Raw genomic sequence first — 27682 nt, 5'->3', positions numbered from 1 at the left:
TGTGTGATCTCAGGGCGAGTTCTTTATCCCTCCGTGCCTCAGCTCTAATCCCCGGCTCTGTCACTCTGTGTGATCTCAGGGCGAGTTCTTTATCCCTCCGTGCCTCAGCTCTAATCCCCGGCTCTGTCACTCTGTGTGATCTCAGGGCGAGTTCTTTATCCCTCCGTGCCTCAGCTCTAATCCCCGGCTCTGTCACTCTGTGTGATCTCAGGGCGAGTTCTTTCTCTCTCTGTGCCTCAGCTCTAATCCCCGGCTCTGTCCCGGTGTGTGATCTCAGGGCGAGCTCTTTATCCCTCTGTGCCTCAGCTCTAATCCCCGGCTCTGTCCCTGTGTGTGATCTCAGGGCGAGCTCTTTATCCCTCTGTGCCTCAGCTCTAATCCCCGGCTCTGTCCCTGTGTGTGATCTCAGGGCGAGTTCTTTCTCTCTCTGTGCCTCAGCTCTAATCCCCGGCTCTGTCCCTGTGAGTGATCTCAGGGCGAGTTCTTTCTCTCTCTGTGCCTCAGCTCTAATCCCCGGCTCTGTCCCTGTGTGTGATCTCAGGGCGAGTTCTTTATCCCTCTGTGCCTCAGCTCTAATCCCCGGCTCTGTCCCTGTGTGTGATCTCAGGGCGAGCTCTTTCTCTCTGTATTCCTCAGCTCTAATTCCCGGCTCTGTCCCTGTGTGTGATCTCAGGGCACGTTCCTTCCTCTCTCTATTCCTCAGCTCTAATCCCCGGCTCTGTCCCTGTGTGTGATCTCAGGACGTGCCTTAGCAGGAATAAACACAGTGTTGTCAGTGCATAACTTTATTCTCTCACTCTGTGAGAAGTAAAAGTACGAACACCGAACGAGCGGAGCCTAAAAACTAAGTAAAAATGCAGAATCTGCAAAGGAACTGTAACCCCCGTCCCAGCACAACCACAGCCGCAGGCGGCCCCTGGCACCGTCCCCCCGGCGAGTCCGGTGGCCCTCGACCCGGGGAATCCCTCCGTCTGAGGCGCTGGGTCAGGGCGACGCCCCCTCCTCCTTGCGCTATCCCGCAACGGAGGCTGAACCCCGGCGACACTGCCCCGGGCGGGGGGGGTAAGAGGTCCAGTGCCGCTCGCCTCAGGCCAGGGGGGGTGGTTATCAGTCCTTCAGACTTGGTCTCTGGCTGAAGCCGGTCTGACGTCAGTCGCGCCAGATGCCCGCCGAGGCCCTGGCTGTGCTTATTCAGGAGTCCTGGACAGGGGGGGTCAGAGGTCCAGTGCCGCTCGCCTCAGGCCAGGGGGGGTGGTTATCGTCCTTCAGACTTGCTCTCTGGCTGAAGCCGGTCTGACGTCAGTCGCGCCGGACGCCCGCCGCGGCCCTGGCTGTGCTTATTCAGGAGTCCTGGACGGGGGGGGGGGGGGGGGGGGTCAGAGGTCCAATGCCGCTCGCCTCAGGCCGGGGGGGGGTGGTTATCGTCCTTCAGTCTTGCTCTCTGGCTGAAGCCGGTCTGACGTCAGTCGCGCCGGACGCCCGCCGCGGCCCTGGCTGTGCTTATTCAGGAGTCCTGGACGGGGGGGGGGGGGGGGGTCAGAGGTCCAATGCCGCTCGCCTCAGGCCGGGGGGGGGGTGGTTATCGTCCTTCAGTCTTGCTCTCTGGCTGAAGCCGGTCTGACGTCAGTCGCGCCGGACGCCCGCCGAGGCCCTGGCTGTGCTTATTCAGGAGTCCTGGACGGGGGTGGGGGTCGAGCGCGGAGGGTTCTGTCCCGAAAGCAAGGGAGGGTCAGGGTCGCGGGCGCACTCAGAGGCCGACGCGGAAAGCGGCGTTCAGCACCTCGGCGAGCGTTTTCCGGGCGCCAAAAAAAAAAAAAAAAGAAGTCGCTCCCGAGGTCTGCGGCAGCAGCAGCGAACGCGCGCGGGTCCTTAAAAAATGGGAGCAGCGCTTAGCGCCCCGACACGGAAACCCCCCGCAAACGAGGACATTAAGACCGTGTCTGGCTGGCGCGCGGCCTTTAGCGCCGGAAAACTCCCGCGGTCAGGGCCGCAGTTACGTTCCCCGGCACCACGGAAAAAAAAAAAAAAAAGTTAAAAACATAAAAAAACCCCCAAAAAAAACCCCACGCAAGAAAAAGCCAAGTCGGGAAGTTGAGCGGGTGAGGGGGTGGGGGGGGGGCTGCTAGCTCTTATCCCGATGCCGACCGACAGCCACTTACGCGACCCCTCGTCAGGGACGCCCCCCCCCCCCGGTTCCTGAGTCAAAATGCAGGCTCGACTAGGCCCAAACGCCCATTGTAAAGCTTTGGCACGTCGTTGTTTTCAGCTCCTGATGGATCAGCTTGGTGTTCGCTTTACTGCATCTGAAGTTTTAAAATAAAAAAACCCCGAAATCCGGCCTTCTAAATCCGTGCTGTAAAATCCAGCGCCTGCACGCTTAGCGCCCGGATCAGCGCCTGGGCCTGCCGGAGAGCGACACCAGCCAAGGCTGCGCGGGACGAGGCAGAAGGGGAAGGTGAAGACCTCCAGATGGAACAAGACCTGCGACCGCCCGGCCGCCGGATATCCATGCACAGACTGGGGGGCACCAGGGGGACCTCATCCGCCAGCATTTCCTAAGGATAAAACATTACGTTCGTCGGGCTCCGCCGTGCCAGTCCTTCCGCCGTCCTGTCGGAGGCGCGTGGGCAGATTTCTGGCTGCAGAGCTCCGGTCACCCTGCGCAGTCCCTGGGAGCAGCAGAAGGAGCGGTTGCACCTAAGGCGCCGAGCCCGGGCTGCAAGGCTGGGAGGGCAAGGAGCGGGCTGGGCTGCCTCAGTCTCTCCGGGTCCATCTCCTGCCGGTTTCCCGGAGCTGGCCGAGTCCCCCCGGTACGCCCCCACCGGCGAGGACTTTTTTTTTTTTCAAGCCGAGAGGTCCCCGCAGATCCTCCCCTCGTCCCTTCCGAGAGCCCCCGCCTTCTCCTCCTGGTAAAGTCCGTTGCTGGGCTTGAGCTGGGCGCCCTGCACCCTGAGGTGCAGCTTCTGGTGCCTCAGCAGGTGGCTCCTCTGTCCGAAGCTCTTGCCGCACTCAGCGCACTGGTAGGGCCTCTCCCCGGTGTGCACGTTCTGGTGCATGCGGTAGTGGGACTTCTGGTTGAAGCTCTTGCTGCAGAGAGCGCACTTGAAGGGCCTCTCCCCGGTGTGCACGTTCTGGTGCATGCGGTAGTGGGACTGCTGGTTGAAGGTCTTGCCGCACTCGGCGCAGCGGTAGGGCCGGTCCCCCGTGTGGATCCTCTGGTGCCTCTTCAGGGTGCCCGTGCGCTTGAAGCTCTTCCCGCACTCCCCGCAGGGGTAGGGCCTCTGCCCGGTGTGGGTCCTCAGGTGGGTGATCAGCGTCCCCTGCTGGTTGAAGCTCTTGCCGCACTCGCCGCAGCCGTAGGGCCTCAGCCCCACGTGGATGCGCCGGTGCGTCTTCAGCGTGCCCTTGTGGTTGAAGCTCTTGCCGCAGTCGGGGCACTGGAAGGGCCTCTCCCCCGTGTGGGTGCGCTGGTGCATGACGAAGTCCGACCTCTGGCTGAAGTTCTTGCCGCACTCGCCGCAGCTGTGCGCCCCCTCCCCGGTGTGGATCTTCCGGTGCCTCATGAAGTCGGACTTCTGACCGAAGCTCTTCCCGCACTCCGTGCAGCTGTAGGGCCTCTCCCCGGTGTGGATCTTCAGGTGCCTCACGAAGTCGCTCTTGGAGCCGAAGGCCTTCTCGCACTCAGGGCAGACGAAGGGGCGTTTCCCCCTGGGCATGCACTGGTGGGCGGAGAAGTACTCCTCCCGGCTTAGGCTCTTCCCGCATTCGGAGCAGATGAACGAGCGCTCCGCCGCGTGCGCCTCCAGGTGCGCCTCCAGCCGCCCCCTGGCCTCAAACTCCTCCTGGCACTCGGGACAGGCGAGGCGCCCCTCCGGAGCCGGGGCGCCGGCTTGGCCGTCGGGGTCCGTGGGCTCGCCCTTGCGTCTCCTGCCGTCGGCGCCCTCCCCCCGCGCCGCCTCCTGCTCACTCCCGCAGCCCGGCGTGCTCCCTGGAAACTGGGGTTCGCTCTCCGAGTCCCCCGCCAGGGAGATGATCTGCAGGTCCCAGGTCTCGGCACTCTCGTCGGGGACATCCTCCATGGAAGCTTCTCTCCGTGGTCCCGATACCTGCGGCAGAGAGAGACAGGGGAGCAATGAGAAGAGAAGCTAATCCCGCTACAGACCCTACTGCACCGCAAATCACATATACAGGAGATAAGTGTGCACGCCACACTGGAGACACGGTACATGGGATTTATCTCATGCATACTCATTGTGGATATTGGAAAAACCCGCCCTGGGATCTCCACAGCCAGTTACGTTTCCAGGACGTGTATGATGAATATGCAGGAGATAAGTGTGCACGCCACACTGGAGACACGGTACATGGGATTTATCTCATGCATACTCATTGTGGATATTGGAAAAACCCGCCCTGGGATCTCCACAGCCAGTTACGTTTCCAGGACGTGTATGATGAATATGCAGGAGATAAGTGTGCACACCACGCTGGAGACACGGTACATGGGATTTATCTCATGCATACTCATTGTGGATATTGGAAAAACCCACTCTGGGATCTCCACAGCCAGTTACGTTTCCAGGACGTGTATGATGAATATGCAGGAGATAAGTGTGCACACCACGCTGGAGACATGGTACATGGGATTTATCTCATGCATACTCATTGTGGATATTGGAAAAACCCGCCCTGGGATCTCCACAGCCAGTTACGTTTCCAGGACGTGTATGATGAATATGCAGGAAAAACCCGCCCTGGGATCTCCACAGCCAGTTACGTTCCAGGACGTGTATGATGAATATGCAGGAGATAAGTGTGCACACCACGCTGGAGACACGGTACATGGGATTTATCTCATGCATACTCATTGTGGATATTGGAAAAACCCACTCTGGGATCTCCACAGCCAATTACGTTTCCAGGACGTGTTATGATGAATATGCAGGAGATAAGTGTGCACACCACGCTGGAGACATGGTACATGGGATTTATCTCATGCATACTCATTGTGGATATTGGAAAAACCCGCCCTGGGATCTCCACAGCCAGTTACGTTTCCAGACGTGTATGATGAATATGCAGGAGATAAGTGTGCACACCACGCTGGAGACACGGTACATGGGATTTATCTCATGCATACTCATTGTGGATATTGGAAAAACCCACTCTGGGATCTCCACAGCCAGTTACGTTTCCAGGACGTGTATGATGAATATGCAGGAGATAAGTGTGCACACCACGCTGGAGACATGGTACATGGGATTTATCTCATGCATACTCATTGTGGATATTGGAAAAACCCGCCCTGGGATCTCCACAGCCAGTTACGTTTCCAGGACGTGTATGATGAATATGCAGGAGATAAGTGTGCACACCACGCTGGAGACACGGTACATGGGATTTATCTCATGCATACTCATTGTGGATATTGGAAAAACCGTCAGTCCTTTTAATGCCTGTCCTGGACGTATTCTTAGAGACATAAAAGAACTATTTGCCTCCTCTATATCAAACATAGTCAATGCCTCTTTTGCTCAAGGTGTTTTCCCAGATAATCTCAAGAACACTTCAGTTCTGCCTATCCCAAAAAAGAAAAATCACGACAAATCTGATTTAACAAATTATCGCCCAATCGCTACTTTAACCTCAATAGCAAAAATTTTAGAATCAGCTGCACTATATCAAATATCCGAATACATTGAAAACAATAACATTTTGTATAACAATCAAAAAGAAAGGGACACAGTACAGAATCACTACTTATTTCTTCATTTGATACAATTATCAGAGGATTTGATTCAAATACAAATTACATACTAGTTTTACTGGATATATCAGCAGTGTTCGACACGCTTAATCATGACATTCTCTTAGCTAATCTCCATCAAATTGGCATAAATAAACCTGACCTGCAGCTAAGCCAGCCCTCTGACGTCACCGGAGGGGCCGGGTGAGTGAATTTTAAATTTACACTCACCCTAGGCGCTGCGCGCCGTGCACCGAAGGAGCGCGTCCAAAGGAGCAGGCCTATTTGCGCACAGCCCATAATTTTACCCACTCCTAATCCTACTTTCCTCTTCCTGCTCCTTCCAAACACTAAAAAAAAAAAAAAAAAAAATCGAAGATGAACAAGATCTCTTCTCCAATCAACCCTCCCACTTCTTCTAAGGAACTCTCAACACAAAAAAAACTTTCTTCTTCGAAACCTCTACACAATGTAAAAAAGCCAACCTCCATCAAAAACAACACACACATCCAACTCTCAAGCTATATGCTTCTCTCATTCATACTTATCAATACTCGCTCAATAATTTAAAAAATCCCTCTATTCAATGACCTACTCAGCGACTGCTAACCAGATTTCATTGCAATCACAGAAACCTGGCTAAAAAACACAGATTCCGTCCTAATAAACCAACTATCCAACCAGGACTACAACATCTCATCAATTCCCAGAAAAAATAAAAAAAGGAGGTGGCTTAATGCTTATATCTAAAAAAAACCTTCAACTAAAACTTCGTCCATCTACCATTCCTCCACCTTTTGAAATTGCCTTATATGACTCACCAAAACTTCAGATATGCATCGTTTACTCTCCACCAGGAGCACTTGAGAAAAACTGCTCACCTCTAATTGAATTTCTCATAAACAACATCTCCCTCAACAAACCCATCATCTTACTTGGCGACTTCAACATACACTTCAACTTACCCTTCCAATCAAAAACCTGCCAAACGATTATTGATGCACTATCAGCTCTAAATCTTGAACAAATAATCCAATCTCCAACTCACAAAGCAGGCCACACAATTGACCTCATCTTTATCAACACTGAAATTTGGAAATCAATCTCTACTCACACTACAGAAATACCATGGTCTGACCATCACCTAATCCAAGCTAAACTACTCACCAACTTCAACCTAAAAATGCTTCAAAGCACCCCAAAAATAATATCTTACCGTCCACCATTTAACACAGATCTCCTACAAAAAACTCTTCAATCAGAACTAAAAAACATCAACCTATCTAACGCTGATAATGCTATCTTATCATGGCTGAATATCACAAAAAAAGTAGCAGACAACATCAATCCCATAATTACAAAATATAAACAACAGTCCAAACACAACAACCAATGGTACAATGAAAATATCAGAACTGCCAAACGTCTACTCAGAAAAAAAAGAAAGAGAATGGCGGAAAAACAAAAACCCTACCACACTAAATAACTATCGGAACAATCTAACTCAATACAAAAATATCATCAACAATGCAAAAAAGAATTTCTTCTCCAATAAACTCTCCAAATTTCATCATAACCCCAGAATGCTATTCACAATAGTTCAAAAACTTACCAAAACCACCCAAGATTCTACATGCACCAAACATGGAAGTGATGACTTTGCAGACTTCTTCAACAAAATAGCTCATCTCATCCAATCCAGCATAACCAACAACAACCAGAGCAACAAACTCAACAGCATGATAGCTTCATCCTGGCAAACTTTGACATCTCCTCCACTCTTGAAATTAGAACTATAATAAACAAAATGAACGCAGCCAACCATCCATTAGACTCCAACCCAATAACCTCCCTCAAAACAATCGAACCAACCATTTCTAAAACCATCACCAAAATCGTCAATTTATCATTGACCGAAGGCTACTACCCCAAATGCCTCAAATTCGCTGTCATCAAACCAATCCTCAAAAAGAACAACCTAGATCCAGAAATCCTCACCAACTACCGCCCCATATCAAACCTTTCATTCCTAGCCAAAACCATTGAAAAAGTTGTACACACCCAACTAGATGATTATCTGGAGTCAAACATCATCCTACATCCATCCCAATTTGGATTTAGAAAAAACCTAAATACAGAATCTCTCCTCATATCCTTAAATGACATTATCATCAGAGGCTTTGACAAAGGTGAAAAATACCTACTCATACTCCTTGACCTCTCAGCCGCTTTCGACACAGTAAACCACAATATACTGTTAGAACGACTGTCACATATTGGCCTTTCTGGTACTACATTACAATGGTTCTCGTCCTACCTCTCTGAACGTACATACCAAGTAGTGATCAACAACACCCCATCAAAAATGATTGACCTCAAAACTGGAGTTCCCCAAGGTTCAGCCTTATCTGCTACCCTCTTCAACAAATACCTCCTACCCATCTGCCAACTACTAAAAGATCATGGAATCTCACATTTCCTCTTTGCTGATGACATTCAGCTTCTAATTCCCATACAAAACTCAATTGAAGACGCATACAGAAAAACATCAGATCTACTTATCTCAATCAAGCATCTACTAAACTCCCTGAAACCCATAATCAACTTCAACAAAACTGAAATCATACTCATGGACAAAAAACCCAATCCAACTCTGCCACCCCTGACAATACTAGATAAACAAATGATAACGATAATCCCTACCACCCATACCAGGAACCTTGGAGTTACCATCGATGCTGAACTCTCTTTCAAATCCCACATAGTAAATAAAACGAAAGAAGGATACCACAAGCTACTAACCCTAAGATATATAAAGCCATTTCTCAACCCTTCTGACTTCAGAACCGTCCTGCAACTGCTTATTTTCTCCACCTTCGATTATTGCAACTCATTACTTATTGGAATCCCTTCATCATCCCTCAAACCACTCCAAATACTGCAGAATTCAGCTGCCAGAATCCTTACAGGAAAAAAAAGAAACAAACACATTACACCCATTTTGACCTCTCTTCACTGGCTACCCATCTCTGCACGAATTACCTACAAATCAATGACCATCATTCATAAAATCCTAAATGATGATCTTCATGGACTAAAAGGCTTAAACATAACCCCCCAAAACCCACAAAGAAACCTACGCTCCAACAACGCAGGATTCTTAAACATCCCCACCTTAAGAGACGCTCATCTTTCAACTACACGAGAAAGAGCATTTTCCATTGCCTCCCCCAAAATTTGGAACACCCTACCCAAAGAAATGAGGACCCAGCACATCCTGAAAACATTTAAAAAAAGACCTAAAAACATTTTTATTCCGCAAACTCTATTCTAACTATCTGACACCTGATCATCCCAGCGCTCAACAGAACTCGCAAGTATAATCCTCCTCCTTCATGCTCTCCTGATGTACCCTCCTTTTCTACCCCTCCCTGCTCTCTCACTTGATTCATTAAGTTCATTGAAAATGTTCTCCTCACTCTTCTGTTATTCAGCTACTAAGAAAAAATGTTTACTGTTCACAATACTCTACTGTTCCCAACTACCATGTTAACTCCATTTGATTGTATGCTAATTGCATATTTTGTAAACCGTTATGATGGCTCTACCGAATGACGGTATATAAAACTCTACAAATAAATAAACAAACAAATAAATAAAAAACTCAGCTTTATGATGGATTTCCTCTTATTTCAAACCGTCCACAAAGAATCACTATGGGTAATCATAAATCAGATTGGTACACTACTAAAACAGGTGTGCCTCAAGGCTCAGCTCTTTCTGCCTTACTGTTTAATATCTATCTTCTACCACTGTGTCGTCTTTTAGCCGGACTAAGTATAAATTTCAAAATTTATGCCGATGACATCCAATTCATAATCCCATTTGATGATTCCTGGTCGAAAACATTCTCTTTACTGCAACTTTACTTAACCACAATAAAAACTTGGCTATCACACAACAGATTAAAACTCAACATGAACAGGACAGAATTGATTTATTTATCCACAGTTCCTGATTCACATCATAAACCACCTCAATCTTTCACATTTGAAAATCAAACCATGACTATCAAACCATTTGCACAAAATTTAGGAATGCTCATCGATTCCCGATTATCACTAACCAAAATCATTTCTGAAGTAGTGAAGAGATCATTTTTTAAGATACACATGTTGAAAAAAATAAAACCCCTACTACTACCAAAAGACTTTCGATCTGTTACCCAGGCTTTAATTTTGTCCGCACTAGACTACTGTAACGCTTTATATCTTGGGACTGCCTCAAAGCTCACTTCAGCCACTGCAGCTTGTTCAGAACACAACAGCTCGTATGCTTTGTAATGCTACACGCAGAGACCATATCACACCGATCTTGTACCCCTTACACTGGCTCCCTATATCATTCCGTATTTCACATAAAATCTTATCCACAATTTAATACACAACCCTAACTCAATATGGTTATGCTCCATGTTAAGATTATACAAGCCCAACCGACAGCTTAGATCCATAGATAAATGAATGCTGGAAATCCCGACGATAAAAACCGCAAGTTTGGCATTAACCAGAAAAAGAGCATTTTCTGTTGCAGGACCGATCCTGTGGAACTCAATTCCTGAACACATCCGATTAACAGCCAACAGTAACGAGTTTAAAAGAGAATTAAAAACGTATCTATTTACCTGTGCATATAATATAACTGAATGACCTTTCAATATCTGTGACACTCATCAATATCCGAATGACTATTCCAATATCGGTGGCATTCATCAATCACTGTTGCAAAGTATTTATTATGTAATGATTTTTTGTATGTTATGATTTTATGTTACGTATGATGCTATTGTGCATGTTTTAATTCTTGTGAACCGCTAAGATGCATAGACTACTACCCCTAGCGTGGTATATAAAACTTTTAAATAAATATATGCATACTCATTGTGGATATTGGAAAACCCGCCCTGGGGTCTCCATAGCCAGTTACATTCCCAGAACATGTATGATGAATATGCAGGAGATAAGTGTGCACACCACGCTGGAGACACGGCACATGGGATTTATCTCATGAACATTCATTGTGGATATTGGAAAAACCCGCCCTGGGGTCTCCACAGCCAGTTACATTCCCAGGACATGTATGATGAATATGCAGGAGATAAGTGTGCACACCACGCTGGAGACACGGCACATGGGATTTATCTCATGCATACTCATTGTGGATATTGGAAAAACCCGCCCTGGGATCTCCACAGCCAGTTACGTTTCCAGGACGTGTATGATGAATATGCAGGAGATAAGTGTGCACACCACGCTGGAGCACATGGGATTTATCTCATGCATACTCATTGTGGATATTGGAAAAACCCGCCCTGGGATCTCCACAGCCAGTTACGTTTCCAGGACGTGTATGATGAATATGCAGGAGATAAGTGTGCACACCACGCTGGAGACACGGCACATGGGATTTATCTCATGCATACTCATTGTGGATATTGGAAAAACCCGCCCTGGGATCTCCACAGCCAGTTACGTTTCCAGGACGTGTATGATGAATATGCAGGAGATAAGTGTGCACACCACGCTGGAGACATGGTACATGGGATTTATCTCATGCATACTCATTGTGGATATTGGAAAAACCCGCCCTGGGATCTCCACAGCCAGTTACGTTTCCAGGACGTGTATGATGAATATGCAGGAGATAAGTGTGCACACCACGCTGGAGACACGGCACATGGGATTTATCTCATGCATACTCATTGTGGATATTGGAAAAACCCGCCCTGGGATCTCCACAGCCAGTTACGTTTCCAGGACGTGTATGATGAATATGCAGGAGATAATTGTGCACACCACGCTGGAGACACGGCACATGGGATTTATCTCATGCATACTCATTGTGGATATTGGAAAAACCCGCCCTGGGATCTCCACAGCCAGTTACGTTTCCAGGACGTGTATGATGAATATGCAGGAGATAAGTGTGCACACCACGCTGGAGACACGGCACATGGGATTTATCTCATGCATACTCATTGTGGATATTGGAAAAACCCACTCTGGGATCTCCACAGCCAGTTACGTTTCCAGGACGTGTATGATGAATATGCAGGAGATAAGTGTGCACACCACGCTGGAGACACGGTACATGGGATTTATCTCATGCATACTCATTGTGGATATTGGAAAAACCCACTCTGGGATCTCCACAGCCAGTTACATTCCCAGGACATGTATGATGAATATGCAGGAGATAAGTGTGCACACCACGCTGGAGACACGGCACATGGGATTTATCTCATGCATACTCATTGTGGATATTGGAAAAACCCGCCCTGGGGTCTCCATAGCCAGTTACGTTTCCAGGACGTGTATGATGAATATGCAGGAGATAAGTGTGCACACCACGCTGGAGACACGGTACATGGGATTTATCTCATGCATACTCATTGTGGATATTGGAAAAACCCGCCCTGGGATCTCCACAGCCAGTTACGTTTCCAGGACGTGTATGATGAATATGCAGGAGATAAGTGTGCACACCACGCTGGAGACACGGTACATGGGATTTATCTCATGCATACTCATTGTGGATATTGGAAAAACCCGCCCTGGGGTCTCCATAGCCAGTTACGTTTCCAGGACGTGTATGATGAATATGCAGGAGATAAGTGTGCACACCACGCTGGAGACACGGTACATGGGATTTATCTCATGCATACTCATTGTGGATATTGGAAAAACCCGCCCTGGGATCTCCACAGCCAGTTACGTTTCCAGGACGTGTATGATGAATATGCAGGAGATAAGTGTGCACACCACGCTGGAGACACGGTACATGGGATTTATCTCATGCATACTCATTGTGGATATTGGAAAAACCCGCCCTGGGGTCTCCATAGCCAGTTACGTTTCCAGGACGTGTATGATGAATATGCAGGAGATAAGTGTGCACACCACGCTGGAGACACGGTACATGGGAGGTCAGAGGCTGCTGGGGGGAGGAGAGGTCAGAGGCTGCTGATGAGGGGAGGAGAGGTCAGAGGTTGCTGCTGATGGGGGGAGGAGAGGTCAGAGGCTGCTGATGGGGGCAGGAGAGGTCAGAGGTTGCTGATGGGGGCAGGAGAGGTCAGAGGTTGCTGATGGGGGGGGACGAGAGGTCAGAGGTTGCTGCTGATGGGGGGAGGAGAGATCAGAGACTGCTGATGGGGGGGACGAGAGGTCAGAGGTTGCTGCTGATGGGGGGAGGAGAGATCAGAGGCTGCTGATGGGGGGGACGAGAGGTCAGAGGTTGCTGCTGATGGGGGGAGGAGAGGTCAGAGGCTGCTGATGGGGGGGACGAGAGGTCAGAGGTTGCTGCTGATGAGGGAAGGAGAGGTCAGAGGCTGCTGATGGGGGGAGGAGAGGTCAGAGGCTGCTGATGGGGGGAGGAGAGGTCAGAGGCTGCTGATATATGGGAGAGGTCAGAGGTTGCTGGTATATGGGAGAGGTCAGAGGTTGCTGGTATATGGGAGAGGTCAGAGGTTGCTGGTATATGGGAGAGGGGTTCTTAGGTTGCAGTTTTGGGAGTAGGATGGAGGGCAGGGGTCACTGAACTCTGCAGTGAGGAGGGAAGCATCAGAGGCTGCCGCAGCTATGGAGAGGGAGAAGGGACGTGAAAGAGACTGGAAAGAGGCTTGAGAGAGGCAGAGTGCGCTGGCACAGGGTAGAGGGGGCGGGGGGAGAAGGAGACAGAGCTGGGGTCTCAGAGGGCAATCAGCAGGGGCCCCTACAGAAGGGGAAAAAGCACAGGACGGCGTCTGTGGCCGAGTCCCCGAGCAAGTGAACCAGCACTGCCTGAATATTCAGGAAGGGTCCTCACCCTGGATAAAACGCTGCGGGCACTAATCCTGTGAGGGGTCTGTGACTGTAAATATTACTGCCCTTAGCATGAGGACTGGGGGTAACTGCAGGGAGCGGGGGTGATCACACGGTGCGGCAGGTGCTGCCGGGCAGGCTGCAGGCACCGTTTGGTACTTCTCTTGCTCTCGTTACTATGCTACGATGTCGCCGACAGGCGGAGCCGTCCCTGGGGGGAGGAGGATAACAGGGACAACTCTCCCAGGCTGTGCAGCCACACTGAACCTGCTCCGGCACCTTCGCATGCAGACATTAGTGAGGTGCATCGGTTACAGAGAGAGAGGCTACAAATAGAGCCCGGGAGAAATGCAGCCAACGCTCCCACCCCAAGAAAAGTGCAATGATATTCATGCAAGCAATCCCGGTACACGGGAGGAAGGTCTAGGACTTATCATTAACCCCGAACTCTTACAGAATGACAAACCCTGCAGCCCCACTCTGTGCCCTCAGCAACCCCCCCTAATCAGGAGGGGGTGGAGCAGAATGAGGAGCCCTCCCCCTTCCTACTCACCATGCAAAAAAGGGAGAATATTCCAAGCAAGCTCTCTAGGGCAGGGAGACTGCAAAGCCTGGGATCCGCTGGTCCTAAAACTGAAAAGAGAAGAAACAGCAAAAGCATGAGACTGAAGAGGAGGATCGGGGAGTCTTACAGAAATAAATACATCTATATAACCTGAGGCGCGGAGAGAAGTCACTGCATCTACATAACCTGAGGCACGGAGAGAGATCACTGCATCTACATACCCTGAGGCGCGGAGAGAGATCACTGCATCTATATAACCTGAGGCGCGGAGAGAGGTCACTGCATCTATATAACCTGAGGCGCGGAGAGAAGTCACTGCATCTACATAACCTGAGGCACAGAGAGAGATCACTGCATCTACATAACCTGAGGCACAGAGAGAGATCACTGCATCTATATAACCTGAGGCGCAGAGAGAGGTCACTGCATCTATATAACCTGAGGCACAGAGAGAGGTCACTGCATCTATATAACCTGAGGCGCAGAGAGAGAGATCACTGCATCTATATAACCTGAGGCGCAGAGAGAGAGATCACTGCATCTACATAACCTGAGGCGCAGAGAGAGGTCACTGCATCTACATAACCTGAGGCGCGGAGAGAAGTCACTGCATCTACATAACCTGAGGCACGGAGAGAGATCACTGCATCTACATACCCTGAGGCGCAGAGAGAGGTCACTGCATCTATATAACCTGAGGCGCAGAGAGAGGTCACTGCATCTATATAACCTGAGGCGCGGAGAGAGCTCACTGCATCTATATAACCTGAGGCACAGAGAGAGATCAGTGCACCTATATAACCTGAGGCGCAGAGAGAGCTCACTGCATCTATATAACCTGAGGCGCAGAGAGAGCTCACTGCATCTATATAACCTGAGGCGCAGAGAGAGAGCACTGCATCTATATAACCTGAGGCGCAGAGAGAGAGATCACTGCATCTATATAACCTGAGGCGCAGAGAGAGAGAGATCACTGCATCTATATAACCTGAGGCGCAGAGAGAGAGATCACTGCATCTATATAACCTGAGGCGCAGAGAGAGAGATCACTGCATCTATATAACCTGAGGCGCAGAGAGAGAGATCACTGCATCTATATAACCTGAGGCGCAGAGAGAGGTCACTGCATCTATATAACCTGAGGCGCAGAGAGAGAGATCACTGCATCTATATAACCTGAGGCGCAGAGAGAGAGATCACTGCATCTATATAACCTGAGGCGCAGAGAGAGAGATCACTGCATCTATATAACCTGAGGCGCAGAGAGAGAGATCACTGCATCTATATAACCTGAGGCGCAGAGAGAGAGAGATCACTGCATCTATATAACCTGAGGCGCAGAGAGAGAGAGATCACTGCATCTATATAACCTGAGGCGCAGAGAGAGAGAGAGATCACTGCATCTATATAACCTGAGGCGCGGAGAGAGATCACTGCATCTATATAACCTGAGGCGCAGAGAGAGAGCACTGCATCTATATAACCTGAGGCGCAGAGAGAGCTCACTGCATCTATCTAACCTGAGGCGCAGAGAGAGCTCACTGCATCTATATAACCTGAGGCGCAGAGAGAGAGAGATCACTGCATCTATATAACCTGAGGCGCGGAGAGAGATCAGTGCATCTATATAACCTGAGACGCAGAGAGAGATCACTGCATCTATCTAACCTGAGACGCAGAGAGAGGTCACTGCATCTATATAACCTGAGACGCAGAGAGAGATCACTGCATCTATATAACCTGAGGCGCAGAGAGAACTCACTGCATCTATATAACCTGAGGCGCAGAGAGAGATCACTGCATCTATATAACCTGAGACGCAGAGAGAGATCACTGCATCTATATAACCTGAGACGCAGAGAGAGATCACTGCATCTATATAACCTGAGACGCAGAGAGAGCTCACTGCATCTATATAACCTGAGGCGCAGAGAGAGCTCACTGCATCTATATAACCTGAGGCGCAGAGAGAGCTCACTGCATCTATATAACCTGAGGCGCGGAGAGAGAGCACTGCATCTATATAACCTGAGGCGCGGAGAGAGAGCACTGCATCTATATAACCTGAGGCGCGGAGAGAGCTCACTGCATCTATATAACCTGAGGCACGGAGAGAGATCAGTGCATCTATATAACCTGAGGCGCGGAGAGAGCTCACTGCATCTATATAACCTGAGGCGCAGAGAGAGCTCACTGCATCTATATAACCTGAGGCGCAGAGAGAGCTCACTGCATCTATATAACCTGAGGCGCAGAGAGAGAGCACTGCATCTATCTAACCTGAGGCGCAGAGAGAGAGCACTGCATCTATATAACCTGAGGCGCAGAGAGAGAGCACTGCATCTATATAACCTGAGGCGCAGAGAGAGCTCACTGCATCTATATAACCTGAGGCGCAGAGAGAGCTCACTGCATCTATCTAACCTGAGGCGCAGAGAGAGCTCACTGCATCTATATAACCTGAGACGCAGAGAGAGATCAATGCATCTATCTAACCTGAGGCGCGGAGAGAGCTCACTGCATCTATATAACCTGAGGCGCGGAGAGAGATCACTGCATCTATCTAACCTGAGGCGCGGAGAGAGATCAGTGCATCTATATAACCTGAGGCGCGGAGAGAGCTCACTGCATCTATATAACCTGAGGCGCAGAGAGAGCTCACTGCATCTATATAACCTGAGGCGCAGAGAGAGCTCACTGCATCTATATAACCTGAGGCGCAGAGAGAGCTCACTGCATCTATATAACCTGAGGCGCAGAGAGAGCTCACTGCATCTATATAACCTGAGGCGCAGAGAGAGAGCACTGCATCTATATAACCTGAGGCGCAGAGAGAGAGCACTGCATCTATATAACCTGAGGCGCAGAGAGAGATCACTGCATCTATATAACCTGAGGCGCAGAGAGAGAGCACTGCATCTATATAACCTGAGGCGCAGAGAGAGAGCACTGCATCTATATAACCTGAGGCGCAGAGAGAGCTCACTGCATCTATCTAACCTGAGGCGCAGAGAGAGCTCACTGCATCTATCTAACCTGAGGCGCAGAGAGAGCTCACTGCATCTATATAACCTGAGACGCAGAGAGAGATCAATGCATCTATCTAACCTGAGGCGCGGAGAGAGCTCACTGCATCTATATAACCTGAGGCGCAGAGAGAGATCACTGCATCTATATAACCTGAGGCGCAGGTAGAGAGCTCACTGCATCTATATAACCTGAGGCGCAGAGAGAGCTCACTGCATCTATATAACCTGAGGCGCAGAGAGAGATCACTGCATCTATCTAACCTGAGGCGCGGAGAGAGATCAGTGCATCTATATAACCTGAGACGCGGAGAGAGATCACTGCATCTATATAACCTGAGGCGCAGAGAGAGATCACTGCATCTATATAACCTGAGGCGCGGAGAGAGGTCACTGCATCTATATAACCTGAGGCGCAGAGAGAGATCACTGCATCTATATAACCTGAGACGCAGAGAGAGATCAGTGCATCTATCTAACCTGAGGCGCAGAGAGAGATCACTGCATCTATATAACCTGAGGCGCGGAGAGAGATCAGTGCATCTATATAACCTGAGGCGCGGAGAGAGGTCACTGCATCTATATAACCTGAGGCGCAGAGAGAGATCACTGCATCTATCTAACCTGAGGCGCGGAGAGAGCTCACTGCATCTATATAACCTGAGGCGCAGAGAGAGCTCACTGCATCTATATAACCTGAGGCGCAGAGAGAGCTCACTGCATCTATATAACCTGAGGCGCAGAGAGAGAGCACTGCATCTATATAACCTGAGGCGCGGAGAGAGAGCACTGCATCTATATAACCTGAGGCGCGGAGAGAGCTCACTGCATCTATATAACCTGAGGCACGGAGAGAGAGCACTGCATCTATATAACCTGAGGCGCAGAGAGAGCTCACTGCATCTATATAACCTGAGGCGCAGAGAGAGAGCACTGCATCTATATAACCTGAGGCGCGGAGAGAGAGCACTGCATCTATATAACCTGAGGCGCGGAGAGAGAGCACTGCATCTATATAACCTGAGGCGCGGAGAGAGCTCACTGCATCTATATAACCTGAGGCGCGGAGAGAGATTAGTGCATCTATATAACCTGAGGCGCGGAGAGAGCTCACTGCATCTATATAACCTGAGGCGCAGAGAGAGCTCACTGCATCTATATAACCTGAGGCGCAGAGAGAGAGCACTGCATCTATCTAACCTGAGGCGCAGAGAGAGAGCACTGCATCTATATAACCTGAGGCGCAGAGAGAGAGCACTGCATCTATATAACCTGAGGCGCAGAGAGAGCTCACTGCATCTATATAACCTGAGGCGCAGAGAGAGCTCACTGCATCTATCTAACCTGAGGCGCAGAGAGAGCTCACTGCATCTATATAACCTGAGACGCAGAGAGAGATCAATGCATCTATCTAACCTGAGGCGCGGAGAGAGCTCACTGCATCTATATAACCTGAGGCGCGGAGAGAGATCACTGCATCTATCTAACCTGAGGCGCGGAGAGAGATCAGTGCATCTATCTAACCTGAGGCGCGGAGAGAGATCAGTGCATCTATCTAACCTGAGGCGCGGAGAGAGCTCACTGCATCTATCTAACCTGAGGCGCGGAGAGAGCTCACTGCATCTATATAACCTGAGGCGCAGAGAGAGATCACTGCATCTATATAACCTGAGGCGCAGAGAGAGCTCACTGCATCTATATAACCTGAGGCGCAGAGAGAGCTCACTGCATCTATATAACCTGAGGCGCAGAGAGAGAGCACTGCATCTATATAACCTGAGGCGCAGAGAGAGATCACTGCATCTATCTAACCTGAGGCGCGGAGAGAGATCACTGCATCTACATAACCTGAGGCGCAGAGAGAGCTCACTGCATCTATATAACCTGAGGCGCGGAGAGAGATCACTGCATCTATATAACCTGAGGCGCGGAGAGAGAGATCACTGCATCTATATAACCTGAGACGCGGAGAGAGATCACTGCATCTATATAACCTGAGGCGCAGAGAGAGATCACTGCATCTATATAACCTGAGGCGCAGAGAGAGATCACTGCATCTATATAACCTGAGGCGCAGAGAGAGGCTCACTGCATCTATATAACCTGAGGCGCAGAGAGAGATCACTGCATCTATATAACCTGAGGCGCAGAGAGAGATCACTGCATCTCTAGAAAGTGAAGCTGCAGGCGGAGTCAGGAAATCAATTTCCAGGCCCGGGAGTCTGCGCCCCCAACCCACTCCACACCCCGGGAGAGAGCAGAACCTCAGCAGCCTGCAAGCCCCCCCCCCCCCCCCCACGGGCAGAGCCGCCCGAGCGCAGAGAAGAAACAGCCGCAGGGTCCCGGGGGCAGGGGAAGGCGCGCCTGTTGCATTCTGGGGCTTGCAGTCCTGCCATGCACGAGAGGCCTGGGGGTGCTGGGAGAAGAGGGGGGGGGGGGGAGGATGCCGTTCCCGACCCCATGCATTACCTGCCCTGCACCACCCTGGTGCCGCTGCCCGCATACAGCGCGGCTTCCTGCCTCCCCCGTGACTGCTTCCGCCCCCACTGCTGCCAGCCCCGCTTATTTCCCGCGAGATTGGCGGCTTTTGTTTTCCGATTCGCCGGCGCTTTACATGGGGCTTGCGGGGGCGGGACTTGTGCCCTGCGTCATGTGACAGTGATTGGCGGCTGCTGCTGCTGCTGCTGCGCTGCCATGCAGCCTCTCCGTAGCAGGCGCACCCTAGCTCTGTAGTGCAGCGGTAAGCCAATCAGAGCAGAGCTCCAAGGCTTGATGATGCAGACGTCACGAGTACGGATTGTGGGCGGACCCGGCGGGTGCAGCATCGCACGTGGGCGGAACCGGAAGGCAGCAGCAGCAGCAGCAGCAAAAGCAAAGTGATCTTCAGACTGTGCAGCTACAGGCAGCTGTCAGGAGGAGGGGAATGAGAGTGTGGGGGTGCCAGAGATGTGCTGGGAGGGGGGTGGGAGTGAGAGTGTGGGGGCCAGAGATGTGCTCGGAGGGGGTGGGAGTGAGAGTGAGAGTGTGGGGGCCAGAGATGTGCTGGGAGGGGGGGTGGGAGTGAGAGTGTGGGGGCCAGAGATGTGCTGGGAGGGGGGTGGGAGTGAGAGTGTGGGGGGCCAGAGATGTGCTGGGAGGGGGGTGGGAGTGAGAGTGTGGGGGCCAGAGATGTGCTGGGAGGGGGGAGGGAGTGAGAGTGTGGGGGCCAGAGATGTGCTGGGAGGGGGGTGGGAGTGAGAGTGTGGGGGCCAGAGATGTGCTCGGAGGGGGGTGGGAGTGAGAGTGTGGGGGCCAGAGATGTGCTCGGAGGGGGGTGGGAGTGAGAGTGAGAGTGTGGGGGCCAGAGATGTGCTGGGAGGGGGGGTGGGAGTGAGAGTGAGAGTGTGGGGGCCAGAGATGTGCTGGGAGGGGGGTGTGAGTGAGAGTGAGAGTGTGGGGGCCAGAGATGTGCTGGGAGGGGGGTGGGAGTGAGAGTGTGGGGGCCAGAGATGTGCTGGGAGGGGGGTGGGAGTGAGAGTGTGGGGGCCAGAGATGTGCTCGGAGGGGGGTGGGAGTGAGAGTGTGGGGGCCAGAGATGTGCTCGGAGGGGGGTGGGAGTGAGAGTGTGGGGGCCAGAGATGTGCTGGGAGGGGGGGTGGGAGTGAGAGTGTGGGGGCCAGAGATGTGCTGGGAGGGGGGTGGGAGTGAGAGTGTGGGGGCCAGAGATGTGCTGGGAGGGGGGTGGGAGTGAGAGTGTGGGGGCCAGAGATGTGCTGGGAGGGGGGTGGGAGTGAGAGTGTGGGGGCCAGAGATGTGCTCGGAGGGGGGTGGGAGTGAGAGTGTGGGGGCCAGAGATGTGCTCGGAGGGGGGTGGGAGTGAGAGTGTGGGGGCCAGAGATGTGCTCGGAGGGGGGTGGGAGTGAGAGTGAGAGTGTGGGGGCCAGAGATGTGCTCGGAGGGGGGTGGGAGTGAGAGTGTGGGGGCCAGAGATGTGCTGGGAGGGGGGTGTGAGTGAGAGTGAGAGTGTGGGGGCCAGAGATGTGCTGGGAGGGGGGTGGGAGTGAGAGTGTGGGGGCCAGAGATGTGCTGGGGAGGGGGTGGGAGTGAGAGTGTGGGGGCCAGAGATGTGCTGGGAGGGGCGTGGGAGTGAGAGTGTGGGGGCCAGAGATGTGCTGGGAGGGGGGTGGGAGTGAGAGTGTGGGGGTCAGAGATGTGCTGGGAGGGGGGTGGGAGTGAGAGTGTGGGAGTCAGAGATGTGCTCGGAGGGGGGTGGGAGTGAGAGTGTGGGGACCAGAGATGTGCTCGGAGGGGGGTGGGAGTGAGAGTGTGGGGGCCAGAGATGTGCTCGGAGGGGGGTGGGGAGTGAGAGTGTGGGGGGCCAGAGATGTGCTCGGAGGGGGGTGGGAGTGAGAGTGTGGGGGCCAGAGATGTGCTCGGAGGGGGGTGGGAGTGAGAGTGAGATTGTGGGGGCCAGAGATGTGCTTGGAGGGGGGTGGGAGTGAGAGTGAGAGTGTGGGGGCCAGAGATGTGCTCGGAGGGGGGTGGGAGTGAGAGTGTGGGGGCCAGAGATGTGCTCGGAGGGGGGTGGGAGTGAGAGTGTGGGGGGGGGGGTCAGAGATGTGCTCGGAGGGGGGTGGGAGTGAGAGTGTGGGGGGGGTCAGAGATGTGCTTGGAGGGGGGTGGGAGTGAGAGTGGGGGGGGGGGGGTCAGAGATGTGCTTAGAGGGGGGTTGGGGAGAGGGGAATGATAATGTGAGGGCTTTAAATGCCGTAAAAATTTTTTAAAAAGTTTCAATCTCACGTGTTTTGGGCTTGTTTTTTTGGGAAAAAAAAGTGCTTGTTCTTTCATGAAAACTTGGCAACACTGGACAGCAGGAGAGAAAGCCATGTGAGAGGAGACATGCAGGGGAGGGAGAGACACTGAGGCTGGGACAGCAGGAGAGAGAGGCTGTGAGAGAGCCATGTGCGGGGAGGGAGAGACACTGAGGCTGGGACAGAGGGAGAGAGAGCCATGTGAGGGGAGACATGCAGGGGAGGGAGAGACACTGAGGCTGGGACAGCAGGAGAGAGAGGCTGTGAGAGAGCCATGTGAGGGGAGACATGCAGGGGAGGGAGAGACACTGAGGCTGGGACAGCAGGAGAGAGAGGCTGTGAGAGAGCCATGTGAGGGGAGACATGCAGGGGAGGGAGAGACACTGAGGCTGGGACAGCAGGAGAGAGAGGCTGTGAGAGAGCCATGTGAGGAGACAGATGCAGGGCAGGGAGAGACACTGAGGCTGGGACAGCAGGAGAGAGAGGCTGTGAGAGAGCCATGTGAGGGGAGACATGCAGGGGAGGGAGAGACACTGAGGCTGGGACAGCAGGAGAGAGAGGCTGTGAGAGAGCCATGTGAGGAGAGACATGCAGGGGAGGGAGAGACACTGAGGATGGGACAGCAGGAGAGAGAGGCTGTGAGAGAGCCATGTGAGGGGAGACATGCAGGGGAGGGAGAGACACAGGCTGGGACAGAAGGAGAGAGAGGCTGTGAGAGAGCTATGTGAGGAGACAGATGCAGGGGAGGGAGGGACACTGAGGCTGGGACAGAGGGAGAGAGAGGCTGTGAGAGAGCCATGTGAGGGGAGACATGCAGGGGAGGGAGGGACACTGAGGGTGGGACAGAGGGAGAGAGAGGCTGTGAGAGAGCCATGTGAGGAGACAGATGCAGTGAGGGAGAGACACAGGGTGGGACAGAGGGAGAGAGGGGCTGTGAGAGAGCCATGTGAGAGGAGACATGCAGGGCAGGGAGAGACACTGAGGGTGGGACAGAGGGAGAGAGAGGCTGTGAGAGAGCCATGTGAGGGGAGACATGCAGGGGAGGGAGGGACACTGAGGCTGGGACAGAGGGAGAGAGAGGCTGTGAGAGAGCCATGTGAGGAGACAGATGCAGGGCAGGGAGAGACACTGAGGCTGGGACAGCAGGAGAGAGAGAGGCTGTGAGAGAGCCATGTGAGGGGAGACATGCAGGGGAGGGAGAGACACTGAGGCTGGGACAGCAGGTGAGAGAGGCTGTGAGAGAGCCATGGGAGGAGACAGATGCAGTGAGGGAGGGACACTGAGGCTGGGACAGAAGGAGAGAGAGGCTGTGAGAGAGCCATGTGAGGAGACAGATGCAGGGGAGGCTGAGACAATGAGGGTGGAACAGCGGGAGAGAGAGGCTGTAAGAGAGCCATGTGAGGAGACAGATGCAGGGGAGGGAGAGACACTGAGGCTGGGAGAGCGGGAGAGAGAGGCTGTGAGAGAGCCATGTGAGGAGACAGATGCAGGGGAGGGAGAGACACCGAGGCTGGGACAGCGGGAGAGAGAGGCTGTTGAGAGAGCCATGTGAGGGGAGACATGCAGGGGAGGGAGGGACACTGAGGCTGGGACAGAGGGAGAGAGAGGCTGTGAGAGAGCCATGTGAGGAGACAGATGCAGGGGAGGGAGAGACACTGAGGGTGGGACAGAGGGAGAGAGAGGCTGTGAGAGAGCCATGTGAGGAGACAGATGCAGGGGAGGGAGAGACACTGAGGGTGGGACAGAGGGAGAGAGAGGCTGTGAGAGAGCCATGTGAGGGGAGACATGCAGGGGAGGGAGGGACACTGAGTGGGAGACAGAGGGAGAGAGGAGCTGAAAGAGAGCCATGTGAGGAGACAGATGCAGGGGAGGGAGGGAGACTGAGGGTGGGACAGAGGGAGAGAGAGGCAGTGAGAGCCATGTGAGGAGACAGATGCAGGGGAGGGAGAGACACTGAGGCTGGGAGAGCGGGGGAGAGAGGCTGTGAGAGAGCCATGTGAGGAGACAGATGCAGGGGAGGGAGAGACACTGAGGCTGGGACAGCGGGAGAGAGAGGCTGTTGAGAGAGCCATGTGAGGGGAGACATGCAGGGGAGGGAGGGACACTGAGGCTGGGACAGAGGGAGAGAGAGGCTGTTGAGAGAGCCATGTGAGGGGAGACATGCAGGGGAGGGAGAGACACTGAGGGTGGGACAGAGGGAGAGAGAGGCTGTGAGAGAGCCATGTGAGGAGACAGATGCAGGGGAGGGAGAGACACTGAGGGTGGGACAGAGGGAGAGAGAGGCTGTGAGAGAGCCATGTGAGGAGACAGATGCAGGGGAGGGAGAGACACTGAGGGTGGGACAGAGGGAGAGAGAGGCTGTGAGAGAGCCATGTGAGGGGAGACATGCAGGGGAGGGAGGGACACTGAGTGGGAGACAGAGGGAGAGAGGAGCTGAAAGAGAGCCATGTGAGGAGACAGATGCAGGGGAGGGAGGGAGACTGAGGGTGGGACAGAGGGAGAGAGAGGCAGTGAGAGAGCCATGTGAGGAGACAGATGCAGGGGAGGGAGGGACACTGAGGCTGGGACAGCAGGAGAGAGAGGCTGTGAGAGAGCCATGTGAGGGGAGACATGCAGGGGAGGGAGAGACACTGAGGCTGGGACAGCAGGTGAGAGAGGCTGTGAGAGAGCCATGTGAGGAGACAGATGCAGTGAGGGAGGGACACTGAGGCTGGGACAGAAGGAGAGAGAGGCTGTGAGAGAGCCATGTGAAGAGACAGATGTAGGGAAGGGAGAGACACTGAGGGTGGGACAGCGGGAGGGAGAGGCTGTGAGAGAGCCATAGGGGCTGATGAGTAACGATGGCCGGCGCCATCTTTAAAGATGGCGCCGGCCATCCAGTGCTTCTACCATGTGACAATGGCACGGATACCCTGTCACATGGTAAGGGCAAAGGGGCATCGGCGCCATTTGTTTTTAGAACAGCTGATGCCTGGGAACAGGAAATCTTTCCCCGAGGCCCCCCTGGATCTCTCCTCTCCCCGAGGCCCCCCTGGTCCACCAGGTAACTTTAAAAGGTTTTGGGGGGGGGGGGGGGCGATTTAAAGGGTCGGGTGGGGTTGTTTTTTTTAGCGGCGCGGGCCCTCCCTAAAAAAAAAAAATTAGCGATGTGAATTGGAATCGGAAACGATTCCAATTCACATATCTTAACGATCAGATTTCCCCCCCCCCCCCCCCCCAGCGGAATCTGATCGTTAAGACGATCTGGCACACGATTCACATCTCTAATATCTACTACCTACTACCAACTTATGCACGAATACAGGAACACCATCCTCGTCAGTAAAGGAGAATACTATTCCAAAAAGATACGTGGTTTGGATAATAATCCCAGAGCCCTCACAGACCTTACCAACTCCTCCTCTATGCAATCCCAAATCCCCACCTCCAAGAACCGCTGCAATGAACTCGCACACTTCTTCCAAAACAAGGTCTCCTCCCTCACTGCACATGTGAACCAACCTCCCCTCAACTCATTTTCAGCAACCTTGTCTACCTTTGACGCACCCTCCTCACTGGAAATAGAAAACATCCTAAAAAAAATGAAACCATCCTCCCATCCCGCTGAAACTGTCCCGTCTAAACTTCTCCTCTCCATTCCCAAAGCCATCTCCAAACCCCTGTCACTCATACTGAACTGCTCACTAGAACAGGGCATGGTCCCCAATTCACTCAAACATGCAGTCATTAAACCTAGCCTTAAAAACCTACTCTTGACCCCTCCACCCTCTCCAACTTCAGACCCATTTCCAACCTTCCCCTCCTCGCTAAAATTCTAGAAAAGCTTGTTAATTCTCGACTTTCTGACTACATTGAACACCACAACATTCTCCCCCCCCACGCAACAAGGCTTTCGAAAGCATCTGAGCACCGAGACCTTACTCCTCTCCCTTTCTGACACCATTCTCAAGGGAACTGACACAGGTACCTCATACCTGCTTGCCATGTTAGACATCTCTGCAGCGTTCGATACCGTTAACCAGTCCACACCATCCTCCTTAACATCCTCAACAGTATCGGTATCACTGGAATTGCGCTCTCCTGGCTGAAATCCTACCTTCAAAATCGCCAATTCTCAGTTCTCCTAGATAACAATGAATCTGATGCCATTAAACTGGATCAGGGCGTTCCCCAGGGCTCCTCTCTTTCCTCTACCTTATTTAACATGCTTCCTCTTACCACCCTCCTCAGTAATCTTGGCATCAAACACTTCATCTACGCAGATGATGTGCAAATCCTCTTCCCCTTCTCTGCCTCTCTTAACTCAGCTCTCCAAAACTGGGAATCATGCCTGACCGCCATCAACAAACTTCTCTCTGGTATGCACCTTGCTCTCAATCCCCAAAAGACAGAACTCCTTATCATTTCCACTAAACTACCCCTTCCTTCTCCTCCCCTATCTTACCCTTCCACTACCTTCCACCCACACATCCGTAACCTTGGTGTTCTCCTGGATAATCAACTCTCCTTCAAACCCTACATCAAAGCTATCTTAGGTGACTGCTATTTTAAACTACAAATCATCAAAAAACTCAGACCCCTCCTACACTTCTCTGACTTTCGCACAGTACTTCAATCTATCATCTTTTCCAAAATCGATTACTGTAATGCTCTCCTCCTTGGCCTCCCCTCCAACCATATCAAACCTTTACAACTCCTACAGAACGCTGCTGCACGTATCCTCACCAACACTAGAAAAAGAGATCACATCACTCCTACTCTTATTGAACTCCACTGGCTACCAATCCAATCACGTATCCTGTTCAAAACTCTATCCCTCATTCACAAAAGTATCACTAATGAAAACTTCAATTGGCTCTGCCCCCCTCTTCTTCCTCGCTCCTCCACTAGATCTACACGTCCTGCCCTCCAAGGAACCCTCTGCTCCCCTTCCATCAAACCCTACAAGCTAAAATATACAATGAATAGAGCATTCTCCCTCGCCGCCCCTACTCTTTGGAACTCCCTCCCGCCAGATCTCCGCACAGAAACATCCACCCCAAAATTCAAAAAGAAACTAAAAACACTGCTTTTTCAACAAGCCTTCTCCCCCTCCACTTGATGTATGAAAACCTCTGTCCATCTGACTGATGACTCTCTTGTAAATATTTTGTACATTATTATTATTATTAATTTGTTCAATTTTCCCTCGTAATACCTGTTTAATGTTTAATTTTCAGTTTTTGTTTCCATGTAAAGGCACTGCCTATTAGTTTTGAGTTAACTGTACACCGATACGATGTGCAAACGGCTGTCGGTATATAAAAAAAATGTTAAATAAATAAATAAATATCTGCTGGTTCTTAGTTACATGGAGTGTCTCCTTGTTTTAGTGTTATTATAAAGAGTAGATAACCATCCTTAATTGGGATTATCTTTCCCTACCTGCATCACTATGTGTGTGGAGAGAGATGAAGAAATGGCAGAAATATTAAACGAATACTTCAGTTCTGTGTTCACTTAAGGGGACCCTGGAGAAGGACCGTGGCTAGTTAACAAGAAACTGGAGGGGAGTGGAGTAGATGCAACTCCATTTACAGTAGAGAATGGGAAGAGCTGGGAAACTGAAAGTGGACAAAGCCATGGGGCCTGATGAGGTTCATCCCAGGATACTGAGGGAGCTCAGAGATGTGCTGGCGGGTCCGCTGTGCGACCTG

The 27682-nt window shown here is 51.7% G+C and overlaps 1 protein-coding gene across 1 annotated transcript; it reads right to left on the bottom strand.

Annotated features, from left to right (window-relative positions):
• Positions 1-769: 769 nt before the first annotated feature.
• LOC115083440 (zinc finger protein OZF-like) lies at positions 770-19766 on the bottom strand. The gene is made up of 3 exons (XM_029587257.1): positions 19666-19766; positions 14159-14238; positions 770-4106 (listed from the first exon to the last, which is right to left on the bottom strand). The coding sequence occupies exons 1-3, from the start codon at positions 19697-19699 to the stop codon at positions 2844-2846; spliced, it is 1377 nt and encodes a 458-aa protein (XP_029443117.1). The 5' UTR covers positions 19700-19766; the 3' UTR covers positions 770-2843.
• Positions 19767-27682: the final 7916 nt, after the last annotated feature.

Source organism: Rhinatrema bivittatum, chromosome 2 (assembly GCF_901001135.1).
Source record: "Rhinatrema bivittatum chromosome 2, aRhiBiv1.1, whole genome shotgun sequence".
Classification (NCBI taxonomy): Eukaryota; Metazoa; Chordata; class Amphibia; order Gymnophiona; family Rhinatrematidae; genus Rhinatrema; species Rhinatrema bivittatum.
Note: the sequence above shows the minus strand (reverse complement) of the source record. Positions and strands in the feature narration are given on the sequence as shown.